Source organism: Pogona vitticeps, chromosome 3 (assembly GCF_051106095.1).
Source record: "Pogona vitticeps strain Pit_001003342236 chromosome 3, PviZW2.1, whole genome shotgun sequence".
NCBI lineage: Eukaryota > Metazoa > Chordata > Lepidosauria > Squamata > Agamidae > Pogona > Pogona vitticeps.
The window spans coordinates 3,427,076-3,452,621 of record NC_135785.1 but is presented as its reverse complement, the minus strand read 5'-3'; the positions used below and the strand labels follow the sequence as shown (position 1 = coordinate 3,452,621).

General features: G+C 46.5%; 2 protein-coding genes across 2 annotated transcripts; one reads left to right on the top strand and one right to left on the bottom strand.

Moving 5' to 3' along the window:
* Positions 1 to 1,442: 1,442 nt before the first annotated feature.
* DYNLT2B (dynein light chain Tctex-type 2B) lies at positions 1,443 to 5,043 on the bottom strand. The gene is made up of 4 exons (XM_078389007.1): positions 4,687 to 5,043; positions 2,598 to 2,731; positions 2,327 to 2,396; positions 1,443 to 1,461 (listed from the first exon to the last, which is right to left on the bottom strand). The coding sequence occupies exons 1-4, from the start codon at positions 4,881 to 4,883 to the stop codon at positions 1,443 to 1,445; spliced, it is 420 nt and encodes a 139-aa protein (XP_078245133.1). The 5' UTR covers positions 4,884 to 5,043.
* Positions 5,044 to 14,728: 9,685 nt separating this feature from the next.
* On the top strand, positions 14,729 to 23,982 carry LOC144587965 (programmed cell death protein 1-like). The gene is made up of 5 exons (XM_078389731.1): positions 14,729 to 15,072; positions 16,280 to 16,588; positions 20,041 to 20,205; positions 21,228 to 21,262; positions 22,898 to 23,982. Exons 1-5 carry the CDS (start codon positions 14,988 to 14,990, stop codon positions 23,165 to 23,167), a joined length of 864 nt encoding a protein of 287 aa, XP_078245857.1. The 5' UTR covers positions 14,729 to 14,987; the 3' UTR covers positions 23,168 to 23,982.
* The last annotated feature ends 1,564 nt before the right edge of the window (positions 23,983 to 25,546 follow it).

Here is a 25,546-nt window from a genome sequence, read left to right as displayed (position 1 = left end):
CGTTGTGATATTATGAGAAAGGGAGAAAAAAAATCTCTTTCTATCCAGTTTTCCTACATGATGGATAACTTTACCCGACTCTATTAGGTCGTCCCCCCCTTAGTCACCTTTTTTTCTGAACTGAGGAAGCTCTAAATCTTGCAATCTTTTTTGCACAGGAGCGACCCTAAGCCTGTCATCCTTCTTCATACTCCTTTTTTGGCACCTCTCTGTAAACAACCCATCTTTCACGATCTGCTCTGTTGTAAAATAACTGGGCAGAGGAAAGGTCTGCCTCAGGGGGTAAATCCTTGGGTGCTCTAATCCTACTTGAAACTTGGCTGCTAAAATGAAGGCAAGCAGGTGTGAGATTTGTGTGAAACAACAGTGGACTTATTTCTGGTACTGAAAACAACAAAAAAGGACCCTACTCCTTAATTCTAAGAGGGCGTCCGGACTCCACATGACAGCAATTTGATCCCACTCTAACTTTTATGTCTTTATGTCTCATACAGGATCCGGTCATTGTCATCATGCGAAATCCGTTTCCCCATTGGAATGCATTCAAACCCGTTTAATGCGTTCCAATAGGGAAAATACCTCATCGTCCAGCAAAGATCGCCCATAGAGTGGTCGCAAGACCAGATAGGTGGGGTACAAATAAAATTAAAAAATAAATAAATAGGGAAGCCATTTTGTGAGTGCCGATCAGGTGTAAAAATGGCTGTCCTATGAAGCATGTGTCCAGAAAACACAGGGCAGCTGTTTTGCAAAGCTGATGATCAGCTGTAGAAATCGTCGTCTTGCAAACGGTTCGCGAAGCACGGACCAAATCGTTGTCAAGCGAAAATCCCCCATTGGAATGACTGTTTTGCGAATTGCTATAGCGATGATAAAGTCATCGTTATGCAGATTCATCGTTTAGCAGGGTCGTCGTCTTGCGAAGTCCCACTGTATGTATTTCTAAGGGTGAAGTTACCAAAACTGCCCAATAGAGGGAGCCAGAGAGTATAGCTTTCACTTTTTAAAATAGCTTTGGCTATAATCCCTGTTTTTCAGCATCTGTGGTGGGGGATGGCTTGAAACTGTTCCCTCATGGAAGGGGGGGGGGGGCTGCTGTATTCTCTAAAGTAGAGATTCATGCCCATGTAAGGACTCCTTTTTTTCTCCTCCCATATTCAGTCAATAAATCTGACTCTGGCAGATAGTTTTTTGGGCTCAAGTGAAAAACAAAGAATGCTTCAAGTCTGACTGTTCCCATTAAAAGGGTCAGGGACACTTAGAGTGCTGCATCAACTAATAAATAATTGAAATTAATATTAGTAATGTATAAGGCTGCATTGCCTCCCCCCCCCCAAGCTTACAGGAGGATTCAGGAAGCAGACCCAACTCCAAAACAGGACAATGTAGATTAATTAATTAATATATAATTAATATATAATTAATATATAATTAATATATAATTAACACCGGGCGGCCATGCTGGAGACACAAACACAGGCCATCCATTCATAAGGTGAAGGGAAACATTTTTCACATCTCATTTCACAGCTCAGCCCACGTGAAAAGGTGAGACAGGCAGCTGACATAGAAACAGACCGACTCCGTTGTGGCATCTTCTGTGAAAAGGTCTTTCAGCACCATTTAGAAAGCCCAGGAGCCTCCTTTACCAACAGACCTTGAGCCACAGATTATTTTTTTTCTGTTTAAATTGTATTGTGGTTTGTAACATCCTAGTGGCGTAATATTTTGATGCCGTTTAGCTTGCCTGATTTGTTTTTATGGTACAATTTGTGCTTTTATGGACTGCTTTTGTCTTTTACTAACATTGGTTTAAACGGCCCAAGGATGTCACCAGTTGGGTTATATACAAATGAGACAAACAAATAAATAAAAATATGGTGCTTTTCTATCAAGTGACATTAATAGAAAAGTGATCAGTGACTGATCACCCCGCCACCCACTCTGAATTGCGAAGGACCTCGGGTGTAAATAAAATGTTAAGCATCTGGCATAAAAACAGCGAGGATCTGTAAGCATATATGCCAGACAAAAGCAGAGAAAAGAAAGGAAGCTATAATGCATATGCTATGATTATGAATATGGTTTGAATGTATTCCATTTGTTCTAACTATAAAAAGTATGTAATGCAAATAAGAACACCGAGATTTTAAGTTTTGGGAAGACAGCACGAAGTCTCGGCAGAACAGCACTGTCAGAACAATGTTTGGTTCCGCAGTCTCCAAACATACATAAATAAAAATGTTCAAAAAAAAATTTTTAAATGTTGCTCACACTGTTTAACAAAAGGGAGGGGGAAGGGAGGAAAGAAAAGGGTCAAACTTACTTAACGCCCTCGCCTCTCTGTTCTCCAATCACCACTTGTACCACAATTTTATATCTGTGAAATCCTTTTTCTAAAAAGAGAAACGTTATTTAGATGCTGACAGATTTTGCTGCAGCTGTACAAACGCCAAATGTTTGCTAGGTGGGAAAAGATGATCAATGGGGTACCTCTGAGTAGGTGTGTGTGTGAGTGAGTGAGAGAGAGAGAGAGAAAGAAATTGAAATGGCACTTATAGGAAGGGGAAACATTTCCTATAGCTATGTCTTATTACCTTTCAGTCTGTCTCGGATTGTCTCGGATAACAATTTGGTAAGCGGTGGGATTTCTTCGGGTGTGTACTGCACATTGGTCAGCATCTCCTTTAATACCTCATGGATGCACTCTTTCCCCATAGAAGAGCGAAATCTAGTACAGCATAAGACAGCACAAGAACGCTGGATGTTAGTCTTTCTTTCAACAGCACAGCGAACAACTGCAGGGTGAGGTATCTGATTTGTGAGCTTCAGGGAAGGCTACGATGACAATTCCCGAAGGCCTTCCAGTCCCTCACTTGCTATCGTGCTCAAGGAACGCATGCTATAGGGCTACCAAGGACTTTACTACTCCAGCAGGCTGGTAAGTCTTCTAGGTTGAAGGATGAGCTAAAAAAAAAAAAATCCCCCACATTCCCGGTGCAAAGAAAACCAAGTAGGTCAAGATCTGCTTCCTGCCGGGAAAAGGAACTGTTGGAATTTTAAATGAATGCTGCCATCTTCCGTTCAATACAAGAAAAGCACCTATAAAAGGACTGAAAGCATAAAAGCCAGCAAGGATGTGTTGAGGCTCTCGGGAAAAAAAATCAGTTTTTCAAAAAGTTATGGGAAACCTCAGGCCATGCAGGCAACCCCCTGCCCCACCAGTTGGTCCTCAATCCAACCGAGTAGTTGGGCTCCAATGGGACGGCTGGCTTCCACGACCTGCCCCCTCCCCATGCATGGAAGCAAACTGGGGGGTAGTGAAGCCTGGAACGTCTCTGCAACTCCACTTCACTATGGAGGGACTTTATCCGGTCTGGATCGTTGCGCTGGTGTGCTAGCCAGTGGGGTGGTGGTGGTTTATAAACCTTCCTTCCCAGTGTGCCACAATGACCTGGGCTTGCGTTTGAGTGAATGATGGACATGCTTATCTTGACTTTTCTGTGCGGTGTGTTTGTCTCTAGAGACAGAGCGCACGTGAACAGGTGCCTCACCTCGTTCATCTCCTAGGTTTTAAGGGCGTGCTTTGCCACGATGCCAGTCCGTCGGAACTTTCCCTCCCCCCCCGCCCCTGAATTTCCCACTGCAAGAGAAATCTATTCAATGTTCTCTCTCCTAATAAATCCATTTTATTAGGAATTCATAAGGACGGAACGTTTTACACCCAATGCAAAACCACCAAAGTGACTTTTAAAAGTCTCATAGATGGCTGTCTGTGACGCCTCCCGGGTCTCACAGGATGTAAAGAGATGTGGCACCCTTTAGGCCGCTTGTCGTACAAACCGCGTTTGCCATCTAATGAAGGGAGCTGCAGCCCATAAAAGATGACAATAAACTTTGTTAAGTCTTTCAAGAAACATGTGCCTTTTCCAAGAGGCAAAGACCAGCGTGCTTTTATTTTTCTTTCTTTCTGAAATCAAACACGGTGGCATTTTGAAAGCAGCCGCTTCACCAGACATCGGCTGAAATCCAGGATTAAGCCACACGTAGAGTAGACTCACTGGAACAGTGGGGATTTGGTGTATGTAAGTCAGTCGGACTGATGCCACAGGCAGGCTTCTCCTTGGCAACTTACTACCGGAATCCAGCCATTTCATCATCATGCCTCGCAACTAGTCCCAAGCCCCTCGCAAGAGTCTTAAAAAAGGGCAGGCTGCTGGGTGAGCCGATGTTGACGCAGCAGGGCCCCCTCTTATCTACTGGATCAGCATCCACGAAGGCACAGATGGGCTGCCTTAAAATATAAAAGAGAAAAACCCCAGAGAAACAAGGATGCTTGCAGAGGCCTTTCCAGGGTGTCTTGACCAGAGCTGGCCACGAGAGGGGGCCCGAGTCGAGGTTCGGCGTAGCGTTCCTCCTTTTCCGCGTTCCTCGCCTTCGGCGGCGCAGGAGGAGGGCTCGGGGGGGGGGTTCATCCCCGAAGGGCAGCCCTTTGGCGCTGAGTTGCCATTGCAAGGGCAAGTTCGAACCCCCTTCCCCTCCCTGGTGGGTGGGTGGGCCGGTCGGGGGAGGCCACCCCTTTCCCGCCCTCCCACTCGGGAGGGGGGGTCGTCCCTCCCCTTCCCCTCCCTCCTCCTTCCCCTGCTTCCCCCTCGGGGGCTGGACGGGCCCAGGGCGCCCACTGACTTGTGCTGGAAGGCGGGCCGCAGGTGGTAGGCGCGGGCCGAGAGGACGCCGCTGCTCGGCTTGGAGGAGCTGCGAATCAGGCTCGAGCTGGCGTCCGCTCTGGCTCCGGCTCCCTCGGCTCCTCCGGCCGCCTCGGTGGTGGTGGCGGCGGGTGGGGAAGGTCCCGCCGAGGCCGGAACGGGCGACGCGTCGGCCATCCCGCCTCCCCTTCCGCGAGAGGCCCGCCGGCGTTGCCATGGCGACCGCCCCGCTTCCTGCCTGGCCTGCCTTTCCGCTCGTAGAGCTACGAAAGGGCTTAGAACGACCTTCCGGGCTGTACACTTCCGGGTTCACCTGTAACACAACACCCCCCCCCACACACACACACAGACATACCGTGGGGGGGGGGAATGCCTTGTGGTAAGGATGGGAAAGAACCGACGCTTCAGGGGCGGCGGACTACATCCTCCATCATCTCCCCCTCCTGGCCGGGGCTGATGGGTGTTGAGGCACCTTGGGAGGGCCACAGGGGTCTCACCCGGAAGGTTTACACCAGAGTGGGCCCCTTCCAGAGGATGTGGACTACAAACACCATCACCCTGGGATGGGACTTGTAGTTGAACGTACCACGACAAGGCCGCAGTTGGCAAAGGCTGGCCGGTTTCAGTGGCCCTGTCTCTCGTAGGGCAGCCCCGACCGGAAGGCGCCTCTGGCACGTGACCAAGGGGAGTCGGGGATCATCGAGACAAAGCGGGAGAGACCGACGAGAGATGCGTCTGCTTGACTTCCGGTACGATTTTGACTTGCGGGCTTCGGGGCGAGCCCTGACAGGATCATAGAGGTCCCCGGCTGCAAGGGGCTAGAGCGGCCCTTGGAGGTTTTTGGTGGGTTGAGGGCTCGCCAGCGACCCTTCAGAGATAATATTCAGAAAATAATGTAATGCCAGGGACAGGAATGTAGCATCTCGAAGACTAGCTGGTTTTTATTTTTTATTAGCCTTCCCGTTTCATCTGAAGGAGTGTGCTTAGGCACAAGAAGGCTTATGAGAATTAAAAACGACAGAAGGACCCCCTTATCTGCGGGATCGCTTAGCCACAGAAGGACCCCCTTATCTGCGGGATCGCTTATCCGCGGTCTGAAAATATTAAAAGACATCCTAGAAGTATTTATTTCTAAAGATAGCGTTTGCTATAATCAGCATTTTTCAGCATCCACGACGGGGCTTGGAACTGATCTCCAGTGGAATAGGGACTCCTACTGTGGTTAAATGCAGGAGAGGTGATACCTGTACAGTATTCGACCACAAAAGTAATAATAATAAAAAATCAGCAAGCTTTCGGGCGTCAAGTTTGCTTCTTCAGGCCATGCATTCAAACTGCAGAAAAAGTATAAATGAAAAGAGTCTCAAAAATTCATAACAGAAGGCTGTCAAGTTTGCTTATTAAAGTGAGCTCAGCCCCTGGCTGCCAATGGCTTTTGGGAGGTTTGTGGTTCCAAACTTAATCCCTGGTAACATTTGGCTAGATTTTTCTGACTTTGGCTGAATATACCATCCCGGCCCCATCGTTACCTTCCTGTAGAACGTAACATCCCTGTTTGATTGAAGGAAAGGAAATACAGATGTATAACACCTCCATCGGAAAGGCATGTGTAACTTGTATTGAGAAGCTACTGTTAGGACAGGCTATGGAGAGACAGATTGGTTTCCTATAGGCAAAGGTGTGAGATAAGGACATATTTTGTCTCCTTATGTGTTCATTATGTATGCCGCATGTATCATATGGAAAGTTGGACTAGATTTAGATGAAGGATGAGAGAAAATTGGTGGAAGAAACATCAGTAATTTCAGATATACAAATCTGATTTGTTTCAATGACTAGAAATAACTTTAAGAGAAAGTGAAAGAAAAAAAAAATGCCAAACCAGGACTCCCACTGAACTTTAAGACAAGAATGACTATGCAAAAACTACACAAATTTAACACTGACAATGAAAAAATTAAAATACTTAGAAATCTTTTATTCCTTGGTCCAGTCATCAAACCAAATGGCAACTGGAGCCAAGAAATTAGAAGACCTCTGAGACTAGGAAGTGCAGCAATTAAGAAATTAAAAGAGACCATTGTGTGTAAGGACATGGAGTCACCCTGTCTGGGTGTGAAATTTGGACAATAAAGAAATGTGGTGAAGGAGAAAACCTTCAGAACACGGCCAAAGAGCCTGAAAAACCCAGAACAACCAGAAAACCTTTGCACGATACTCTGAACTGCCAGAAAATACAAACAAGTGGGTCCTAGAGCAAATTAAGCCTGAACTCTCTCTGGAGGCGCAAAAATGTTGAGGCCGAGGCTTTCCTACTTTGGCACCTCATGAGAAGACAGCATTCTCTGGAAGAGACAATACTGTAATGTTGGGAAAGGTGGAAGGCAGCAGGAAAAGAGGAAAGCCAAATACGTGATGGACTGACTCTCTAAAGGAAGCCACAGGCTTGAGTTTGCAACATCTGAGCAGGGCGGTTGAGGACGGGACATTATGGAAATTGTTTGCTCATAGAGTCACCATAAGTTAGGGCACTTTGATGGTACATGACAACTTTCCCATTGGTGTGACTACCCATCCTTTAGACAAAACTAGCTCCTCTAACAGGTACTACATTACTGTTCCTCATATGAACTGTTATTCATCAGATTAACACAGTTACTTGCTACCTTATATAAAAAGTGATCTTACTGTTCTTCAGTGCAGAAATCTTGGATACGAAAAGCAAGGGATGTAAAATCCGTCTGTAAAGCATAATACCTTAGTTTAATGCATTTTACATTCTTTCCCTCCCCAAGGTTGGGGTTCAAAATGTAAAAAAGTTAGAAGTAGGAATTTCATAGCTTCACGGTGCTCAAGACCTCAAATAAAATGTTAATTTAAAAAATCTGTTGAAATATCTAAGCCAATGTGGAGGGGACCTCCGTTGATGAAAGTAAACTTTGGGTCGTGTGTTAGACATCCTCTCCTATCAAATATTCATGTGCAACCAGTGGCAACTTTCTGGATGTCTCCTTGGGCGATGCTGTTATGATACCTCACAGAATCCAGGGTACCATCAGTGGTTCATACACCTGCTCTTTCTCCAACTGCATACAGTACTTATTATACTCATTTATTACAGATTTACTCTCACTGTTGCTCTCAGACTAACCCATGTACCGTATTGTAATTGGGAACATCATAGTATATAGGTGATACTGAGTTTGGTTTTCAGAGGGATCCTCTTGCTTTTAAAGATCTGTTCTAGTTCCTCCAATAGCTGTCCTTACATCTGCCGAAGACAAATGGCTTTGTCTTTGTGCAAAAAGAGAAATGGGCAGAAATCTGACATTTTTAAAAGAAGTCTGCATTCAGAAATCAGTCGGCAACTATGGTCTTTCAGCAGGACAGTCGCAAAAATCCAAAACCTTCCCATTTAGAAAGGCAACTGCCAAAAAAAATTTCCACAGAAGGCTGCTGAACCAGGGAGTTCAAGAAAAGAGTTTAAATCAAGGAGGAGAAGGACGAACATCACACGGTTCAGATGCTGGCTGACACTTTCTGGGGGTGTTGAGGTGATGGCGTGGTGGACAGGAAGAGAGGGTGCTTTGTACTCCTGTCCGGTAGATCGTAACACTCAGCTTTTCTTTTGGAAAAAAAAATGTTGATTTGCATTCAAAAATATTCAAGTTAGGAATTACTTTTAAAAGCTGGAGCTTTCCTGGTAGCTCATCGCTTCCTCTACAAGTGTAAACTGGTATACTTTTGAGGTGTAACTAATGAATTTTTTGAAAGATATCTTTCTAAGCTTTGGAAGCTATCCTTCCATACGGACCTACCCGGCAGTTAAGATCAAGCCAGGAGGTAAGAGGAACAGCTTGTAGACAAAGGGCCTTTTCGGCAGCTGCCCCCAAACTATGGAACATCATCCCAATTGAGATTCGTCTGGCGCCGATGCTGACAACATTTCGGCGCCAGGTCAAAACTTTCCTGTTCCAGAAGGCTTTTAATTGAAATAATATCAACTGTGGGTCCTGATGTCCATTTTAGAGTATATATTTCAATTGTATTTTAATTGTTATATCTTTTTATTGTATTTTTATTGTATTTTAATTGTTGTAAGCCGCCCAGAGACTTTTGGGTAGCGTGGGTGGCATATAAGTTAAATAAAATAAAATAAAATTAAAAAAGATATGCAATTTTGCTTTTGCAGCCAGTGTCCTTCCATCTAGTTGAGAGGGAGGTTTCTTAATCTCTTTCAACGCCCCCTCTCTAACTGCTCTGGAAAGAATCAGGTGGAAAGAATCTTATCAGACCAAGGATCTCAAATTAGTTCACAGTCTGTTCTGCAATATGCTCTCAGGGTGACAGATAACATTTGTTTTCCTTTTGCTGAAATGTCAAGAAGCGGGGAAGCAGCTCTGGCTACTCTAAAAACGGCCCTGCTGATTTGGCAGATGCGACAAAGAAGAACGTTTTCCACCCCTCCTGTTCGTCATTTCTTGTGCAACTTCAAATGCTCATGTCAGCATGTACTTCTGCCAGAATATGTTAAATTAATGACTTTCGGATTGAAAAAGAAGTTCCGAAGTAAAGCAGACGGGACCCGTGGCAGTTTCAAAAGAGACAGATGAGATAGCTCTGTGAGATAGAGGCTGGGAGTTCGATTCCCCCACTGGGCCGCCTGGAAGAAAGAGCCACAGAGTCTGGCGAAACGTTAGGAAGAACAACCTCCAGAACACGTCCAAAGAGCCTGAAAAACCTACAGCCACCATGCTACAACTGTCTTTGTCAGCATCACCTCCTCCTCGGGGGGGGGGGTTGATATTCTTCATTGGCTTTGGCAGCAGGGTCATGGCGGCCGCACTGGGCTAGGATGTTTCAGGGCCAGTGGGTGGCGCTCCCTTGTTAAGGCTTCCCTGGATGACCCCCGTTGGGGCAATTCCAGAGATCCTGCCCAGCTTTCTCTTGCTTCTTCCTCGTCGTCTTCCACCTGTTCCGTCAGCGGCCACCACATCTTTTTGTTCTTCTTCACCACTTCCTCCACGGATGCTGCCACCCTTCCCTCCCGGGGCTGTTGTCCAAGTCCCAAGACCTGAGTCGGAGTCTTGGGTCCCAAGTCTCGAGTCGCGGCCTTTGAGATCAAGTCCTAAGTCCCAAATCCCAAACCCAAGTCTGAGACCCTTTAAAAAACAAGCTTTTCCCCCAGAAAAAAGGGAGGATTGTGTGGGTTCCAAGTTCAGTCAAGTCATTAAAAAAAAAAAAACAATCAAAACCAAGTCAAATCAAATTTGCGTCAGCAGTGTGACTTAAGTCCGACTTGACAGCAAGTCCCCTGACTTGAGTCCCCATCTCTGATCCCTGCTTATACTTTATCCCCCACTGCCCCCTGCATCAGGTGTTCCTCATTACCCTGGTCCACCCCCCCCTAGCCCCTGTAAGCAGGGAATATGGTGTTGGCTTTGCGGTCAGGGATACTCTGCTGAGATCCATTGTGGGGAGTGAAAGTCTCCTGTCTCTGCAGCTCCACTCATCAGCAGGACCGGTCACCCTCATTAGCGCCTATGCACCAACACTGTCCTCCACAACAGACGTCAAAGATAAATTCTATGACAATCTGCCAAGGGGAGATCGTGCAGAGCTGAGAGCCGTGTTGCAAATTTAAGAGGTGGAGGATAGAAGAGTTACCTCCACTCCACTCCAAGTTAGTGGAGCCGGGATCTGAGTTGTTCAGGCACCATTCATTCGCCTTTCCTCTGATGAGCCTCTGGAACTGAGAGTCACAGATAAGCAACCTGCTGCTATTCTTGGAAATAGCTGACTCGGAGATCTTTCTTCGTGGTCTTTCCTTCTCCATGATGAGCAAAACGCCTCGATAGTCTGTTTAGGATCACAAGTGACAGTCATTTGAATGTGCTTTTAATTTTTACCTATATTTCACACACACACACGTAATTTTCAATTGTGCAACACCTTGCTATGGGTAAAGAAAGACCTTAGCAGAAGAACTGAAAGTTAAAAACGTCAAGCAAATGATGTACTTCAGGCTCCATTGAAACATTCAAATTGCTTTCCTTCACCATGGCATCATGCAGTCCAACACAATAAACTTCAATGTATTCGCGAAGGCTTTCACGGCCGGGATTTAATCATTGTTGTGGGTTTTTCGGGCTTCTTCAGAACACGGCCAAGAAGCCCGAAAAACCCACAACAACCACAACAAACTTCCTTTGGCGATCGGTCAAGGAAAAAGAAAAGCAGGCTTAATTCATATAATTATTTGAGGGACTCGTTGCTGAAGAACTGGCATGTTGGGAGGTAAAAACAGGTTAAGGCACCTTCAATTCAGAAATGAAGCCAATGTTTTGAAAACTGCAGTCTGTGTCAAAAGTTATTCGGAGAGGTCTTGCAGTCTTTTCCAGAAGATGCTCAGCGTACAGCTTTGGCGAGCCACTGTAAGAGATGGTGAAATTTGGAAAGCTCTCTGCCGTCTGCTAAGCTGTGGCGAGGCATTTTGGGTGTGTGTGCCCACCAGCACAGCAAAAAAATAAATAAATAAAAGGGAAAATACGGTGTTGGAACATGATTTGCATTTGACAAGCTGCGCTCACACATAACTTCCTAATATCGGCACCGATAATTTAGAAGAAATCTGAAGATGATATCAGAAGAAGCAGTTGAATATGCTTTTCTGAAAATGCCCCTCTTTTGGCTTGGCGGTTTGCAACAAAAAATAAAAGTGTCAACGGATCCAATGCTGGATCTGTCTGTAGCCTCTCTGTTTCGCCAAAGCACAAAGAGAGAGAAGCATTGTGGAAATTATTGCATGCAGAGTGTAAAAGCTATGAATCATTTCCTGTTAATCGTGTCACCCATCTTTTCTTGCTGAAAGAGCACACTTTATTTTCAAACAGACAGAAAGAGGTGAGGTAGGGTGCTGGTTCTACACATTTCTTACTGTGCAGACCTTCCGGTATGGTAACCCAAACATCCCTCCACTCATTGATTTAAATAGGGGTGAACAGAACTTCATTGGTTTATTCATTTATTTTCCTTTCTGTGCTATCTTTCTCCCAAGGAAGGAGCCCAAGGTGGCTCACAATTTATTGAAAAATAAATTGACTGAAAGCACAATACATGATTAGATTTTAATTTTTTAAAACACACACAAACACAGTAGAATAAAACAGCTAAAAACAGTCAAAATACATTAAAAATGCAAATAAAAGTGTTCCGTTTGCAGACCTAACCTGGCTTAGGGAGGCCCGGGATGTGTGTCATTTATAATCCCATCCTGCTTTAAACAACTATCCATGCCAGGCTGCTTCCAGATGTCAGAGAAGTTACTTTTTTAAGACAACAACTTCAAGAATCCTAGAGGAAAAGGTTTCCAAGCTTTGGCTGCTTTAATGGCAGCTGTCTAGACTAAAAATTGAAACTTCCTGCCATTCACCTTTTCTGTAGGATTCAGATAAGCTAAGTGTCAGCCGATCACATTTCAGGGAGTGAATTATGTGTTATCTTAGAGAGGCTGAAATCAGTTAGTTTTCCACATAAGTAATTCGGGCTGATCATTTTTCACGAACAGTCCTTCCTGTACATGAAATCTCTGCTCACATCCTGATGACAAATCGGAAAAACAAAGTGAGCTAATTTGCAAAAGTCCTAGGGGGGCAATAAAATGTTTTCAGCATTTAAGGATTTCTCTCTTCTAATGACGGTCTATCTGAAACATGTTGTTTGGCCCTTTGCCTTCTCGGCCTTTTCTTTGTCTTTCTACAGCCCTGAATGACGGGGATGTTTTTAAATTAAAAAATGCCATCATAGCAACTGCTTTTTGAGTGGCAAACAACAAAGACTCTCCAGGAATAGACTGCCATTTTAAAAAAGAGAAGGAAAGTTGAAGTGCAGAAAGGGAGTTTAAGAAAGAGAGGTCTAGGAACGTGAAATGTGGATATAACATGGAGGTTTGAGCAGCGATGAATGCTTTGATAGAAGTTATTTCAGGACAAAGAGATGCAACCTTGAAAATAAAAAATAAGAAAAAGCAACAATTTAAGTAACAATATACTGAATGTCCATTAGAGGCCATTGCAGAGTAAAAATTGAAATTGTATCTTATGTGTTCCATCAAATTGCTTTTGACTTACCGCCATTGGCACAGAACTTCATGCGCTGCAGTCCATTTCTTCTAAAGAAGTGGGCGACAATCTACAAAAGCGTACCCCAAATAGAACTTGTTAGCCAGAATCCTGTCAATGTTTGTGTAAGCTTTCTGCACCCAATTTCATCAGTCGGACAAGCTGCCAAGATGCACCTTGGTTGTGGGACTCAGTCATGGGCCTGAAGGTGAGGATGAGATAGCTCCCAGCAGCTGGCTAGGTAAAGGTAAAGGTTTCCCCCTAGACATTTAGTCCAGTCATGACTGACTCTATGGTGTGGTGTTCATCCTCGTCTCCAAGCCCTAGAGCCAGCGTTTGTCCAAAGACCGTTTCTGTGGTCACGTGGCCAGCACGACTAGGCACGGAACGCCATGACCTTCCCACCAAGGTGGTACCTATTTACGTATTGACTCGCATTTTTACATGCTTTCGAACTGCTAGGTTGGCAGGAGCTGGGACAAGCGATGGACGCTCCCTCCGTCACGTGGATTCAATCTTACGATGGCGGGACTTCTGACCCTGCAGCACAGACGCTCTGCGGTTTAACCCGCAGCGCCACCACGTCCCCCTAGCAGCTTGCTAGTTAGTTGCAATTAGCCTTGGCAAGCTATGCGGTCTTTACACAGCCCTCCTGTGAGACAGGCGGTGAGATGGGTGCCCCCCTCGCTGGAGAGCTGTCCCTCCTCATCAGCAAGGCAGACAAAGAAAACCCTGGGACCGAGGAGGAGATGAGCGAGGAACCCCAGCAGGAGGCAAGGAGAGAGGAACTGACCGAGAACATACAGAGAGTGAAAATCGGGGAAGTCCAGAGAGAAAAGGTGCAAAAGGAAAAGGAAAGGAGGGTGGAGATTGAGCAGGAGAGGTAGGAAGGGGGAGAGATCCTTTACCACCCGGATGGGAACGAGTGTGGATGCAGGACCCGTGGACTGGAGAATGAGGAGGATTGAGGAAGGTCCCCAGAGAGGAGGCAGACTGTAGAAGAAGGTCCGAGATTCCACCAAGGCCTTCCTATTGGGGTGAAGCCGAGGCAAGAGAGTGGAGGAGAAGGTTGACAGAAGAAAAGGAATGTGGAGGAAGAGAGAGAGAGAGAGGAGAGAAAGGTTGGAAGGGAGAGTAATGGAGATGAGGAGAAAGAGTTACAGGGAGGAACCTGGGAGAGTCGAGAGTCCGAAGGAAGGACCCCGTGGGATGACCGCTTGGATGAGGAGACCGTGCCCCTGTTGGATGACCAGACGGGGCAGACCTTCAGAGACTGGGTCCCTCCCGCTTTGCCGGGCCCTTGGAACAATAGTTTTGGAAACCCGTTTGGGTTTGATGAGTGGAAACCCCTTCCGGACCCGTTGGCAGAAGGGAGACCGAGAAGATGATCATGTTCAGGACACTTCTTTATTGTTAAATACGCCAATAAATCTTTCACCTTTTTCTAAGCAACAAAAGGTGTTCTGATGTCCTTGATGCAAAGAGGGAGCCCAAAGTCGATGATCGTGGAGGCTTCGGATTCCAGGGGATGAAAACGAGCCTGGTGGTCCTTGAATCCTTCTCTCCCCGTTCTTCATCAATTATAAAAATATGACAGGTCACCCAAGAGAGTGGTTTTTTTTGGGGGGGGGGAGAACTGGTCATGGAAGAACAAGACAAGGAAAGTATTTGTTGCTGTTTCGATCAGTTCTTTCCTCAGTGACTCTGAGCTGGGCCTTTCTTCTCCATGGTGACCTCATGATGTGCCAACACAGCAGTTTGCAAACAAAAAGCATGTGGCACATTTGCAACGGGCAGGCGTGGGTGCCGTTTCCCTGTCTGTTTGTGGGCTCACACTCCTTTCGTGGCTCAGAGAGGCTGCCGTTTCCTTTTCAACCCGCTGAAGGGCACCGGTTCCTCCATAGAAAGAAGGAAGAGGTGGGAGGCTGGGGGCCGAGCCTTCCTCGGCAGGCAGAGATGGGGATGGTTCAGTCCTGCGCCTGCCCTCGCCTGGCACACAGGGGAGCGAGGCGGGTGCGGAGAACACCACGGCCACCACGGTGACCCGCAAAATGCCCTGCCGGCAGGGCTCTTACCGCAAGCTGGGTTGACTCTGAGGATTCATCTGGGGCGCGGACGTTGTCTCCTCAGCGTTTCCTCTTAGCATCTCAGGGAGGTGAGGATGATGAACCTGCATCGAGTGGTGATGAGGCGAACCTCAGTGTTGCTACTTTTTGCCCAGACTGTGCTGCTGGATGAGATGTCTGGTATGTACCTTGGCATGCTTATTGTACTAACCACCCTGCTGCTTATTCCTTGAGAAGAGCCACAAAGTAAGGTGGCTTACACCAGGACGGAAAATCATGGAGGAGAACGAGAGAGAACCGTCAATGTCTGAACTGAGTACCAGTTGTGGGGAAGAAGAAGGGGGGGAGGATAGTCCCTCCAAGTCCTCTGGAGGGGTATTTGGCTGGTCCCCATGGAAGCTTGATTAGCTACATGTTTTGCCTGATCCAAGAGGGCTCTTCTTAGTTCCTTAATTAATGGGAGTGGGGATCATAACTATACCAGCTAGACGCTCATAGTAGGCATCCCTCAGTCTTGAGAGACGATGGTAACTAGTTAGACACTTGTTGTTATTTAGTCGTCAAGTCGTGTCCGACTCTTCGTGACCCCATGGACCAAAATACGCCAGGCCCCCCTGTCTTCCACTGCCTCCTGGAGTTGGGTCAAATTCATGTTGGTCGCTTCGATGACACTGTCCAACCATCTCGTCCTCTATCGTCCCCTTCTCCTCTTGCCCTCACACGTTCCAAACATCAGGGTCTTTTCCAGGGAGTCTTTTCTTCTCATGAGATGGCCAAAGTATTGGAGCCTCCGCTTCAGGATCTGTCCTTCCAGTGAGTACTCAGGGTTGATTTCCCTGAGTTCTGCATCAATGGGTCAACTCTTGTTGAAATGAGTGATCATATTTGATCATTTTGGCCCAACTCTCAGGAATCACGAAATATTGTGAAGGAAAGCTGTAAGAGCATAAAGCAGGAGAGACCTTCCCGGGGCATCCATTTTGCTCTTTTCAACCTGGTGCTCCAAGCATCTGGAACATGGGCGGCACTTTGGAGAGAGGACTGGAGAAGTAATTTTACCCTGACCCCCCCCCCAAAGCTTGTTTTAGGGTTGGGAGGAATTCCATTGAGAGATACACAAACACAAATACAGTTTCCCAAACCCAGGGGGCACCTTCTCTTCCTGAAGGGGAGTATTTCACAACCAGGGAGCAGCCACCGAAAAGGCTCTGCCTCATGTCTCTGTTAAACATGTCGGGGATGGCCTTGGGACCGGGAGCAGGGCGTCCTCGGAAAGTCTTACAAGCCACGAAGACTCCTATAGGGCCTCTGGCCACCCCTCAACCAACCTGCACAAAAACATACCGTACTAATGACACATCTTCCTTTTTTTGGTTTATTTGGACAGTCATCTTCTCAGCTGCCCAGTTAAATCCAGCCGTGGGGGGAAACGCGGTGTTCACCTGCAACGTATCCAACATGCGTACTTCAAAATACTCCATTTTCTGGTACAAGATGGGTGAGGACAACCAGCCGAAGAAACTGGACAGCAGCAATGGGAAGAAATATCTCCAAACTGAAGTCGACCCGAAGACGTTCAAGATGAACATTCTAGATTTAAAGAAGAACGATAGTGGGGTTTATTACTGTGGATTGATATCCTTCTCATCCAATCAGACCCTGATAGAAAGCAAGAAGATTAACCTCACAGTGTCAGGTTTGGTGTAAATCTCTCCTGATTTGTGTTTCTCTCCAAAGGATATTGTATGTGGCTGCTAAGTCTGTCCCTGGTCGCTTTCTTGCTAGGCATGTTCGCTTTGGAAAGAATGCGTCTGATTTAACACATTAACATCAAAACCATTATTTTTGAGTGAAACAGGAGGAATGCATGCAATTAAAAAAAAACGGGTCAAACGTAGTATAAAAATGTTTTAAAACTTTTGAGACCTTTCTAAGCTGCCTCTGTTGCAGCAACAATTGAACGAAATATATCTCAAGGAAGTGGCCTTGATCCATGAAACCTCACTTTAAAGTAGAATAGTCTTTAAGGTTCCAGATTAATTTTTTGTAATTTATTTTTGTCCAGGTTTGTTTCAAACATTTTGCCTGATATTGTGAAATCTAACTTGTTCTTTCCAAGCCCTACCAGTTCCCCCAGTTTTAAAAATCTCATTTTCTGCCCTTTTATGTATGACTCAGGCTTGGAAAAGCTGTTGTACTTCTGCGGAAAGGAAATGCTCCTTCTCTTTTGGACTGCAGCGCCCAGAATCCACCAGCTGGGGGGGGTCACTGGCCCCCTTGTTTTGGTAGATGCTGGAGGTTGTGGTCCAAAAGAGGATCATTTCAAACCTCTGAGCATCTTCTGGCTTCTGTTGATGCTCATGTGCTTGGCGGGAAGGTTAAAGAGACGGAAAAAGAAGGAGGAGACTCAAATCTCACTGGCAGGACAGTGATCTATGAGTTGAGTGATGGGGCCTCCAGATGAGTTTATGGGCTTCGACTGGTACCCAAGGGGGCCAAACCTTGGCACCAGTTCTGATGGTCAGAGGTAGAAGTGGCTTCCTGCTTGTGAGACGGAGCCTCGTTAGACTTCTAGGGTTGAAACACAGAACGCAAGTGGAAAGAAAGGAAAAATAAGTGTTACCCAACCCAACCTTTTTTTCCCCTTCCTGCTGGGAACAGATTGAACCCATTCTCAGTGATTCAGACTTTCTTGTTTTTGAGAAAGCCAGACAGGAAAGGAAAGCAATACCAGGTCTTGAGGGAAAATACCTGCCTGCCATACGTAACTGAGTTAGATCATTTCTAGACTGCCCTGGCAGTTACGCCGGGTATTTCTTGATGTTTAGCGGTTTGAAAATGTTATTCGTGTAGACAGCATGAGAAAATTGGCAGAGCTGAATAGTCGAGAGATGAAAAATCTGTCCGATTAACAGGAAAAACAAGAATGTATGTATGCATTGTTATTTTTTTTTAACTGATGGGGAAGCATCCCTGTTGTGTCATATTTATGAAGGCAGGCGACATATTTGACGAGTAACCATCCAGAGACAGAATGACAAGTTTCAGTAGCTTTGCTGTGGTCCAGAGCGTAGACTTTTCCCCTCTTTTGGACTACAATACCCATCATTCCCCAGCCAGCAACCTGGGAAATTGTTTAATGTTTCTGAACTCTGTTCTGACCCAGCTTGAGATCTCTCAGTATGACAAAGCTCAGCCTCCGTGTCACATCTGCCAAGAACAAGACTGACCCACTAGTTCCTTTTTATTTAATTAACTTATTTTCATGACACTTTTCTCCTTAAAGAAGGACCCAGGGCAGCTTACATCATTAAAAAAGGCAATATTTTAAAAAATAAAACAGGAGGTATACGAATATTGAAAAAGGATTAAACAAATATTATATTAAAGATGGTAAATGAAATCAATACTAAAAAAAACACATTTCACAGCAGTAAGGCACAACTATTTAAGCACGCTTCTGAGACAGCCAGTCACCGAGAAAAAGCCTGCTTGAAGATTTTTCGTCTGCTTGCAGAAGGATGTCAAAGATGCGGCCAGCCTGACCTTCGGTGGGAGGGAGTTCCAGAATTCTGGACAGAACTCAGAAAAAAAAAATCCTTTTTAAAGACCACAACTCCCATCATTCTGGGAGGCTTGGAAAAAGAGACAGTGGTGCTTTTTTTTTGCATACCATGTCTCTTAACAGAATCTGGGTAGTGGCAGTTTCCAAACAGTGAGTTTCCTAAATTCTGTTGGTGGCCAGGAGAAGTCTTCATGGGTGCGGTCTTCCAGTTGTTGCTGATGGGAATCGTAGTCCAGCATCATCTAGGAGGGTTGCCGCTTGTCCAGCCCTTGTTCCACAGGATCGCTAGCCTGTCTCTTAGCACCCATTATCTTGGTATTCTAGAGTCCACGTGTGCAACATAAGTGTAGATGAACTCACCTGGCTGTGTGCTAAAAATCTGCAGATTCTGTGCACTAAATATTGCGACATTCTGCAAGACTCTTGATCACTCTGCCTTCACAAGGTTGTGGGTTCGGTGAACCTGCCCTGCTTGTGAAAGTAAGAGAGGTGACACTTGAGCTGAAATCCAGCCGTGTAATTTACAAGGTGTAAGGTCATCACCTCCTCAGCAGAAGTGGGTTTGTTTGGTTTTTTGGGGGGGAAATTAAGCATTTCCAGTCTTTCCCGGAAGGTCCTCCTAAGACTCCTTTGGGATCCTTTGAATCAGCGGTGCCCAACCTTGGGTCCCCAGAGGTTCTTGGACTACGACTCCCAGAAGCCTTCATCATGAGCTCTGATGGCCAGGAATTCTGGGAGTTGTAGTCTAAGAACATCTGGATACCCAAGGTTGGGGAACCTCTGCTTTAAATCTTGGGGAAGCTTTTGGGGGCCAGGAGAAGTCTCCAGTTTTCAAAAACCACTTCCGCCAAGGTGTTTTTACCACCAGGGGTGGTGATTTTTAGAAATGAAGAGCTCCTTTCCAATCTCACAGCCCCCCAATGGCTTTACCCCAACCTAGGAGCCTTGGGACCTGGTGGGGGAAGGATCGGAAAGGTTTTATGACCTCCTCTACCTTATGCAGTGTAGCCGTGAAAACAGGATTTCAGCCATGTTACCCATCTAGTGCTTGGGAGAAGTGTGTGTGTGTGTGTGTGTGTGTGTGTGTGTGTGTGTGTGTTTTGGACAGTGACTCCCAGAACCCATCTTCACCAAAGATGGCCACTTGGAAATAATAATAATAATAATATAATTTATTGTCATTGTAAGTATATACACAGTATACCATACAACGAAATTGTCGGGCATCTAGTTCAAGAAAGTGCTTTTTTCGGGAAGTCAGAAAGGCTAGCCTGTTTCGGCAAACCTCACCCCTGAAACAAACCACCTCGTGGCATCTTTTAAGAGATTAACTCCAAGGGGAGCTTTCAGAATCTGTTTCTATGAATATGAAGAAGGGGATTGTAATTCTCACCAAAGCTGGACACTGAAATCAATACGTTCGTCTTCAAAGGTGCCACAAGAATTTCAGATTTGTTTCTGTTCCCGGTTACTTTGTTCAAAAAAAGGAACTTTCCCAGGGCTCTCTCTCAGGTTTTGCTTTGAGACGGAGTGGGCATTCCAGAACCAAGTGGTGACTCTGCCTTTCTGCTTAAAACCCTCAGAAAAAACCCACGATCCTGGACCTTCGGAAGATCCAGGGGAGGAAGAGCGTCAGGATGAAGAAGCTCACCAGAAGATCCTCCTTCCTGTCGTTACAGGATCTGGACTTCTTTTGGTGCTTGTAGGTTCCTGTGTCCTTCTCGCTTACCTCATGAGGAGAAAGCAAGGTATGTACCATAAGGGCTGTTGGCCTGTTTGGCATTTGTTTGTTTGTTAGCCCTCTTCTAATCATCTGGCTGCTATAACCCACCCTCCATGATTTCCAGAAAATAAGAAACCAGGGTTCTGAGAGTTCTTCAGCTATTCAAAACAACTTCTCCCCCCCCCAAGAGAAACAGGAGGGGTGGGTGGGTTTTGAGTTGTGAGTCAAGGCCAAATCATTGGGGAAAAAGACCACCCCAAGTTAAGTCCGACTTGACAGCGAGTCCCCCGATTCAACCCACCAACCCTGGTCATCTATGTCTTTGGCATGTTGTGGGTCTTCAAAGATGGTTGGCAAACCCTGAATGAGGTTCGAGGGGAGGGGGACTTTGAATCTATAACCCAACAATTCGTTTTTCTAGTGCCGCTGGCTCATAGACCGGGTGCGCTTTTAGAACCTCAAGTTGCAAGGCTAGCTGTCAAGTTGGACTCAATGGACCGATGACTTGACTCAGTTTCCCCACCCACCGAATGACTTGGACTCAACTTGCGACTCCCCTCCCTTTTTTTCTGGGGAGAAAAGCTTGTTTTTAATAGGCCAAAGATTTGGACTTGATACTTGGACCCAAAGGCTTGCCAACCTCCTTGACTTGCACTAACTAGACCTCTTTTGGAGATCTAGAACGCCAGAGGTGGATTTGCACAGTTCTAGATGGAGCTTGGCCACTGTCCTGCTGGCTATGGGATTTTAGGCATATCTGTCAAAAAATGTAACATTTCCCATCCGTACGCCGGCTATTTAAAACATAAAATGGAAAACAATAAAACAATGTTGAGAAGTAGCAGATAACGTGACTAAGATAAAATCCACAGGCAGTAAAACTGGAATGTAGATGATGTTATAAATAGTGTACATTAAAAAAACCCCAGAAAAAGCAACCGTCCTAAGGAGCTACTGAAACACTCAGAATTTCCAGTACTGTTATTGGTTGTGGCAATGGTTTCATTTCAGGAAAGACCGATTCTGATGGTCTGCCTTGTTTTTCAGAGCACAGAAGCTCACAGGGTGAAAATGCTCCCTTGGTAAGTCTCTTTTAGCTAAATTCAGGGGCCCGCCACCCCCCCCCCCAAACGAAGAGGGATAAAAAGAAATTTGGAGGTTCTGAAAATAATTCCCCACCCCTACCTAGAGATGTAAAATTTCTGGAAATTTCCACTTTTCCCTGAAAAAACACAAAACGAGGTGACATTTTTTCTCCTGGAAAAAAATGATCTGATCCCCCACCCAATTTTTTCCATCTTTACCCCTGCCCCACACTGAGATCAGCAGGGTCCAGATAGTGGCTTTTGTGTCTCCTGCAGGGTGAGGAAGACTTTTAAATTCATTTTGGGTGTGTCTCAAAGGGGTGGGGGTGGTGCTGAAGTACTGTCCTGGGAGCCTTTGTGGTCACTCGTAGCCAAGTCTTGATTTAGGTCAATGAACCATTTTTTAAAAATCTATTCACAGGCTTACGACAGATGTTAAAAAGTTATTTTTGTGAAGTAGTTCCCACAAAGAGCCCAAAATAAGTTTGGTTTTTGTTATATTGCAACGAAGCAGAATCCCTTTGCTTGTCTGCAAATGACAGATTTTTTTTTAGCTACCTTGAAAATTCTGTTTTTCATTCATCCAGACAAGGTAGACAACAAGCCAGCACCTGAAGGTTATGATATTCTTCCTCTGCTACAATATTTAGTGAGCCCTAGAAAATTAACTTGGAAGCTGAGAGGGGATTGGCTGTATTAGTCGGTTGCAACAGAATTCCTTCCTTCCTTCCTTCCTTCCTTCCTTCCTTCCTTCCTTCCTTCCTTCCTTCCTTCCTTCCTTCCTTCCTTCCTTCCTTCCTTCCTTCCTTCCTTCCTTCCTTCCTTCCTTCCTTCCCTCCCTCCCTCCCTCCCTCCCTCCCTCCTTCCTTCCTTCCTTCCTTCCTTCCTTCCTTCCTTCCTTCCTTCCTTCCTTCCTTCCTTCCTTCCCTTCTTCCTTCCTTCCTTCCTTCCTTCCTTCCTTCCTTCCCTCCCTCCCTCCCTCCCTCCCTCCCTCCCTCCCTCCTTCCTTCCTTCCTTCCTTCCTTCCTTCCCTCCCCCTCTCCCTCCCTCCCTCCCTCCCTCCCTCCCTCCCTCCCTCCCTCCTCCTTCCTTCCTTCCTTCCTTCCTTCCTTCCTTCCTTCCTTCCTTCCTTCCTTCCTTCCTTCCTTCCTTCCTTCCTTCCTTCCTTCCCTCCTTCTTTTTCTCCTTCCTTCCTTCCTTCCTTCCTTCCTTCCTTCCTTCCTTCCTTCCTTCCTTCCTTCCTTCCTTCCTTCCTTCCTTCCTTCCTTCCTTCCTTCCTTCCTTCCTTCCTTCCTTCCTTCCTTCCCTCCTTCTTTTTCTCCTTCCTTCCTTCCTTCCTTCCTTCCTTCCTTCCTTCCTGCCTGCCTGCCTGCCTGCCTGCCTGCCTGCCTGCCTGCCTGCCTGCCTTCCTTCCTTCCTTCCTTCCTTCCTTCCTTCCTTCCTTCCTTCCTTCCTTCCTTCCTTCCTTCCACGCACAACCTGCCTTTCCCCTAAAACACCATTAAACAAATTAAAAACAATCAGAGCCATAAAACTATTCAAATCATCCCCCTTCATCATCTGAACCATGAAAGCCATGGGAAGCATTGCCTGCCGGTTGGTGAAACCCTTCCTCTCTCGATTTTTCCGAAGGAAGAAGAGGCGCCTCCCTCCATGGCCATCTTCACCGTGGATTATGAAGTGCTGGAATTCCACGCCAGGGAGAACCCCAAGAAAGCTCCCCCACCTCCCCTTCCTAGGCGGTCCCCCCTGGACCGGACCGAGTACGCCACCATCGTCTTCTCCCAGGGGAACCCATTCGCCCCCGATGACCAGGGCAAGAGGACTGAAAGGCCGAGGAACTGCCCTGGCAAGGCGCGACCCCATGGGAGGGGACCGGTGGGGCAAGAAGCGAAACGATAAGAGCCGTGCGCTCCCTGCCTATCCTTTGGCGCTCCTACCAGAACAGCGCTCCAAACCCTGGCAACGATGGGCACCCCGTGATTCATTTATGAAACTCGACCAGGTCAGGACTGGAGGCTGCCTGAGAAACCACATCCGACAAGCTGCACCCCTAGATGCTGAGTCTGCAGAAGTGCAGAGACCGGGGGTCATGAAAGAAAGACCTTGCACATGCTCAGAGGCACTCTTGTCTTGGGACTCAACCAGGGTTTCAGAACTGAGTGATACTGAAGAATAGGAATCTGGCTTGTTCCATCAAGTATTCTTGGTTTTTTTTCTGGGTGCGCATGGTTCTCCAGGGTTTCCCATAGAGGTCTTTCTTGGTCCTGTCCATGGGTCATGCGGTCGGGTCTGGGAACCGTGGGCGCCTCTAGCTCCTCTTTGGTCTCACCAGCCAGGGTGTAATAACCTTTGAAAACCCACACCTTGGTGCGCATAGATACACATGCGCTGGTCATGTTCCAAGTGACTACAACCCATTTGTTGGCTTCTGGGGAACTAGCGTCTGTGCAATGTTCAACCCTCAAATGTGTACCTGCTGTCTTTTCCCTTTTTTGGTGAGCATTTGATGGAGAAGGGACATGCTTGCCTCTTCAGCTGTTGCTGAGGTGTTTCATCCCTGGGCTTTTTAGATGGCTCAGTGGGTTGGAGCTCTTTGGGGGGGGAGGAGTCTGATTCTTCATCCGGCCTCACGGGAGAAGAGCCGGACCGTGTCGGCCTTGGGAAAGCTACCCAATGGTCCCAGAGCTTTTCTAAACAGGATCGGTGCTATACCAGGACAAAACCAAAAAAAGAAACAAAAGAAGATTAAAAACCTTCTGGCCCCTTAAAGACGAATTACTATATATTAACGTGAGCTTTCGTGGACAATGTCCACCTCCTCAGACGTAAGGGTGGGACCCCATGGCAAATATTTGTGCATTTATTTGTTGTTCTGCGCGGTCAAGTCAGAACTGACTTATAGCGACCCTGATAGGGGTTTCAAAGCAAGTGAGATATTTAAGGAACGGGTTTATGAGTTCCGAGCTCCCGTGTGTTTCCATGGCTGAGCGGGGATTCGAACCGTGGTCTCAAGAGTCCCAGCCTGTCACTCTATCGCGTGCAGTGCACTGGGTACTGTATACTAGGAAACCCTGGGAGGTGTACCCATACGTTGGACTTGACTTGATGGCATACAGCTTTTCTTACTGTCATAGTCTCTGGGCACACCTGTCATGGTGCTGCTGTCAACTACCTCGGAAGACAGTCGTTGCCCACCTCAAGGATTGAGACTAGATGGGGAGAGTGAGAAAAAGATTTGTATTCCTTTATGGAACAGGGGGTTGGAATCAATGGCCTTATAGGGCCCCTTCCAACTTCATGATTCTACGATTCCAAGGCAATGGCTGGCGGATAAGGCTGCCAAGGGCTGCTAGCCTGGCAGGAGAGCGTTCTCCTGGACCTGGCTCTTTCTTGGGATTCCCTGATTGCAAACGTGTCCAGATCAGCCTTTCATCATCTGAGCCTCATCGCCCATCTCCAACCCTACTTAGACAGGGATTCCTTCAAGACATTGGTGCAAGCACTAGTCCTCTCCAGGATTGACTACTACTACATGGGGCTTCCCTTGAGACGGACCTGGAGATCCTTGCAGGTCCAGAGATTATGCGGCCGCCAGATAGGTGTAGTCAATGTGATCCTATCGCTCCAGTTCTGGCTTGTCTCCCCTGGCTACCTGTTGTATCCTGAATCAGGTTCAGAGCAATTCATACATATAAAGCCCTCCACATCTTGGGATCATGTTCCTTGTCAGAATGTCTCTCCCCAAAGCCATCTGCCTGACCCACCAGATCTTCCCAGGTTTGCCTTCTCCACATAGCCACCCTGACGGAGGCTTCAAAGTCATCCACCAGAGGCAGGGCCTTCTATGTGGTGGCTCCGACCTCATGGAACCAGCTTCTGGAGGAGTTAAATCTGGCCCCCTCCCTGCTATCATTAAGAAGGCAATGGCTTTGGGTGAATGGCTTGGCAAAGGTGGGAGCAGAAGGCTGGAACAGAAAACCCCCTGGTAGAAGTGATTTTGGACTACAGTTCCCAGAATTCCATGAGCTCTGCTCAGGCTTGCTAAAAAGAGAGAGGCTGCCTGTCTGTGGAATTCTGGGAACGATACCCTTCTTTGGCATTGAAAAGGCATTTGTACAGTGGGGTCTTGACTTACGAACGGCCTGAGTTAAGAACATTTTGACTTACGAACCGCTCTCATAGGAAAATATTGACTTGACTTAAGTACTTAGATTTGAGTTAAGAACTCAACTGCATTTGTCACAGATTTCACAACTTCGATGCACATTTGACATGCAT

Excerpts from the sequence above, each read along its gene's own strand:
- DYNLT2B (XM_078389007.1), bottom strand. The coding sequence starts at position 4,883 with ATGGCCGACGCGTCGCCCGTTCCGGCCTCGGCGGGACCTTCCCCACCC. Across the intron at positions 2,732-4,686 it reads CGGCCCGCCTTCCAGCACAA|ATTTCGCTCTTCTATGGGGA; the intron begins GTCAGTGGGCGC and ends ATGCTGTACTAG. Across the intron at positions 2,397-2,597 it reads AATCCGAGACAGACTGAAAG|AAAAAGGATTTCACAGATAT; the intron begins GTAATAAGACAT and ends TTCTCTTTTTAG.
- LOC144587965 (XM_078389731.1), top strand. The coding sequence starts at position 14,988 with ATGATGAACCTGCATCGAGTGGTGATGAGGCGAACCTCAGTGTTGCTA. Across the intron at positions 20,206-21,227 it reads CCTCATGAGGAGAAAGCAAG|AGCACAGAAGCTCACAGGGT; the intron begins GTATGTACCATA and ends CTTGTTTTTCAG. Across the intron at positions 21,263-22,897 it reads AGGGTGAAAATGCTCCCTTG|GAAGAAGAGGCGCCTCCCTC; the intron begins GTAAGTCTCTTT and ends ATTTTTCCGAAG.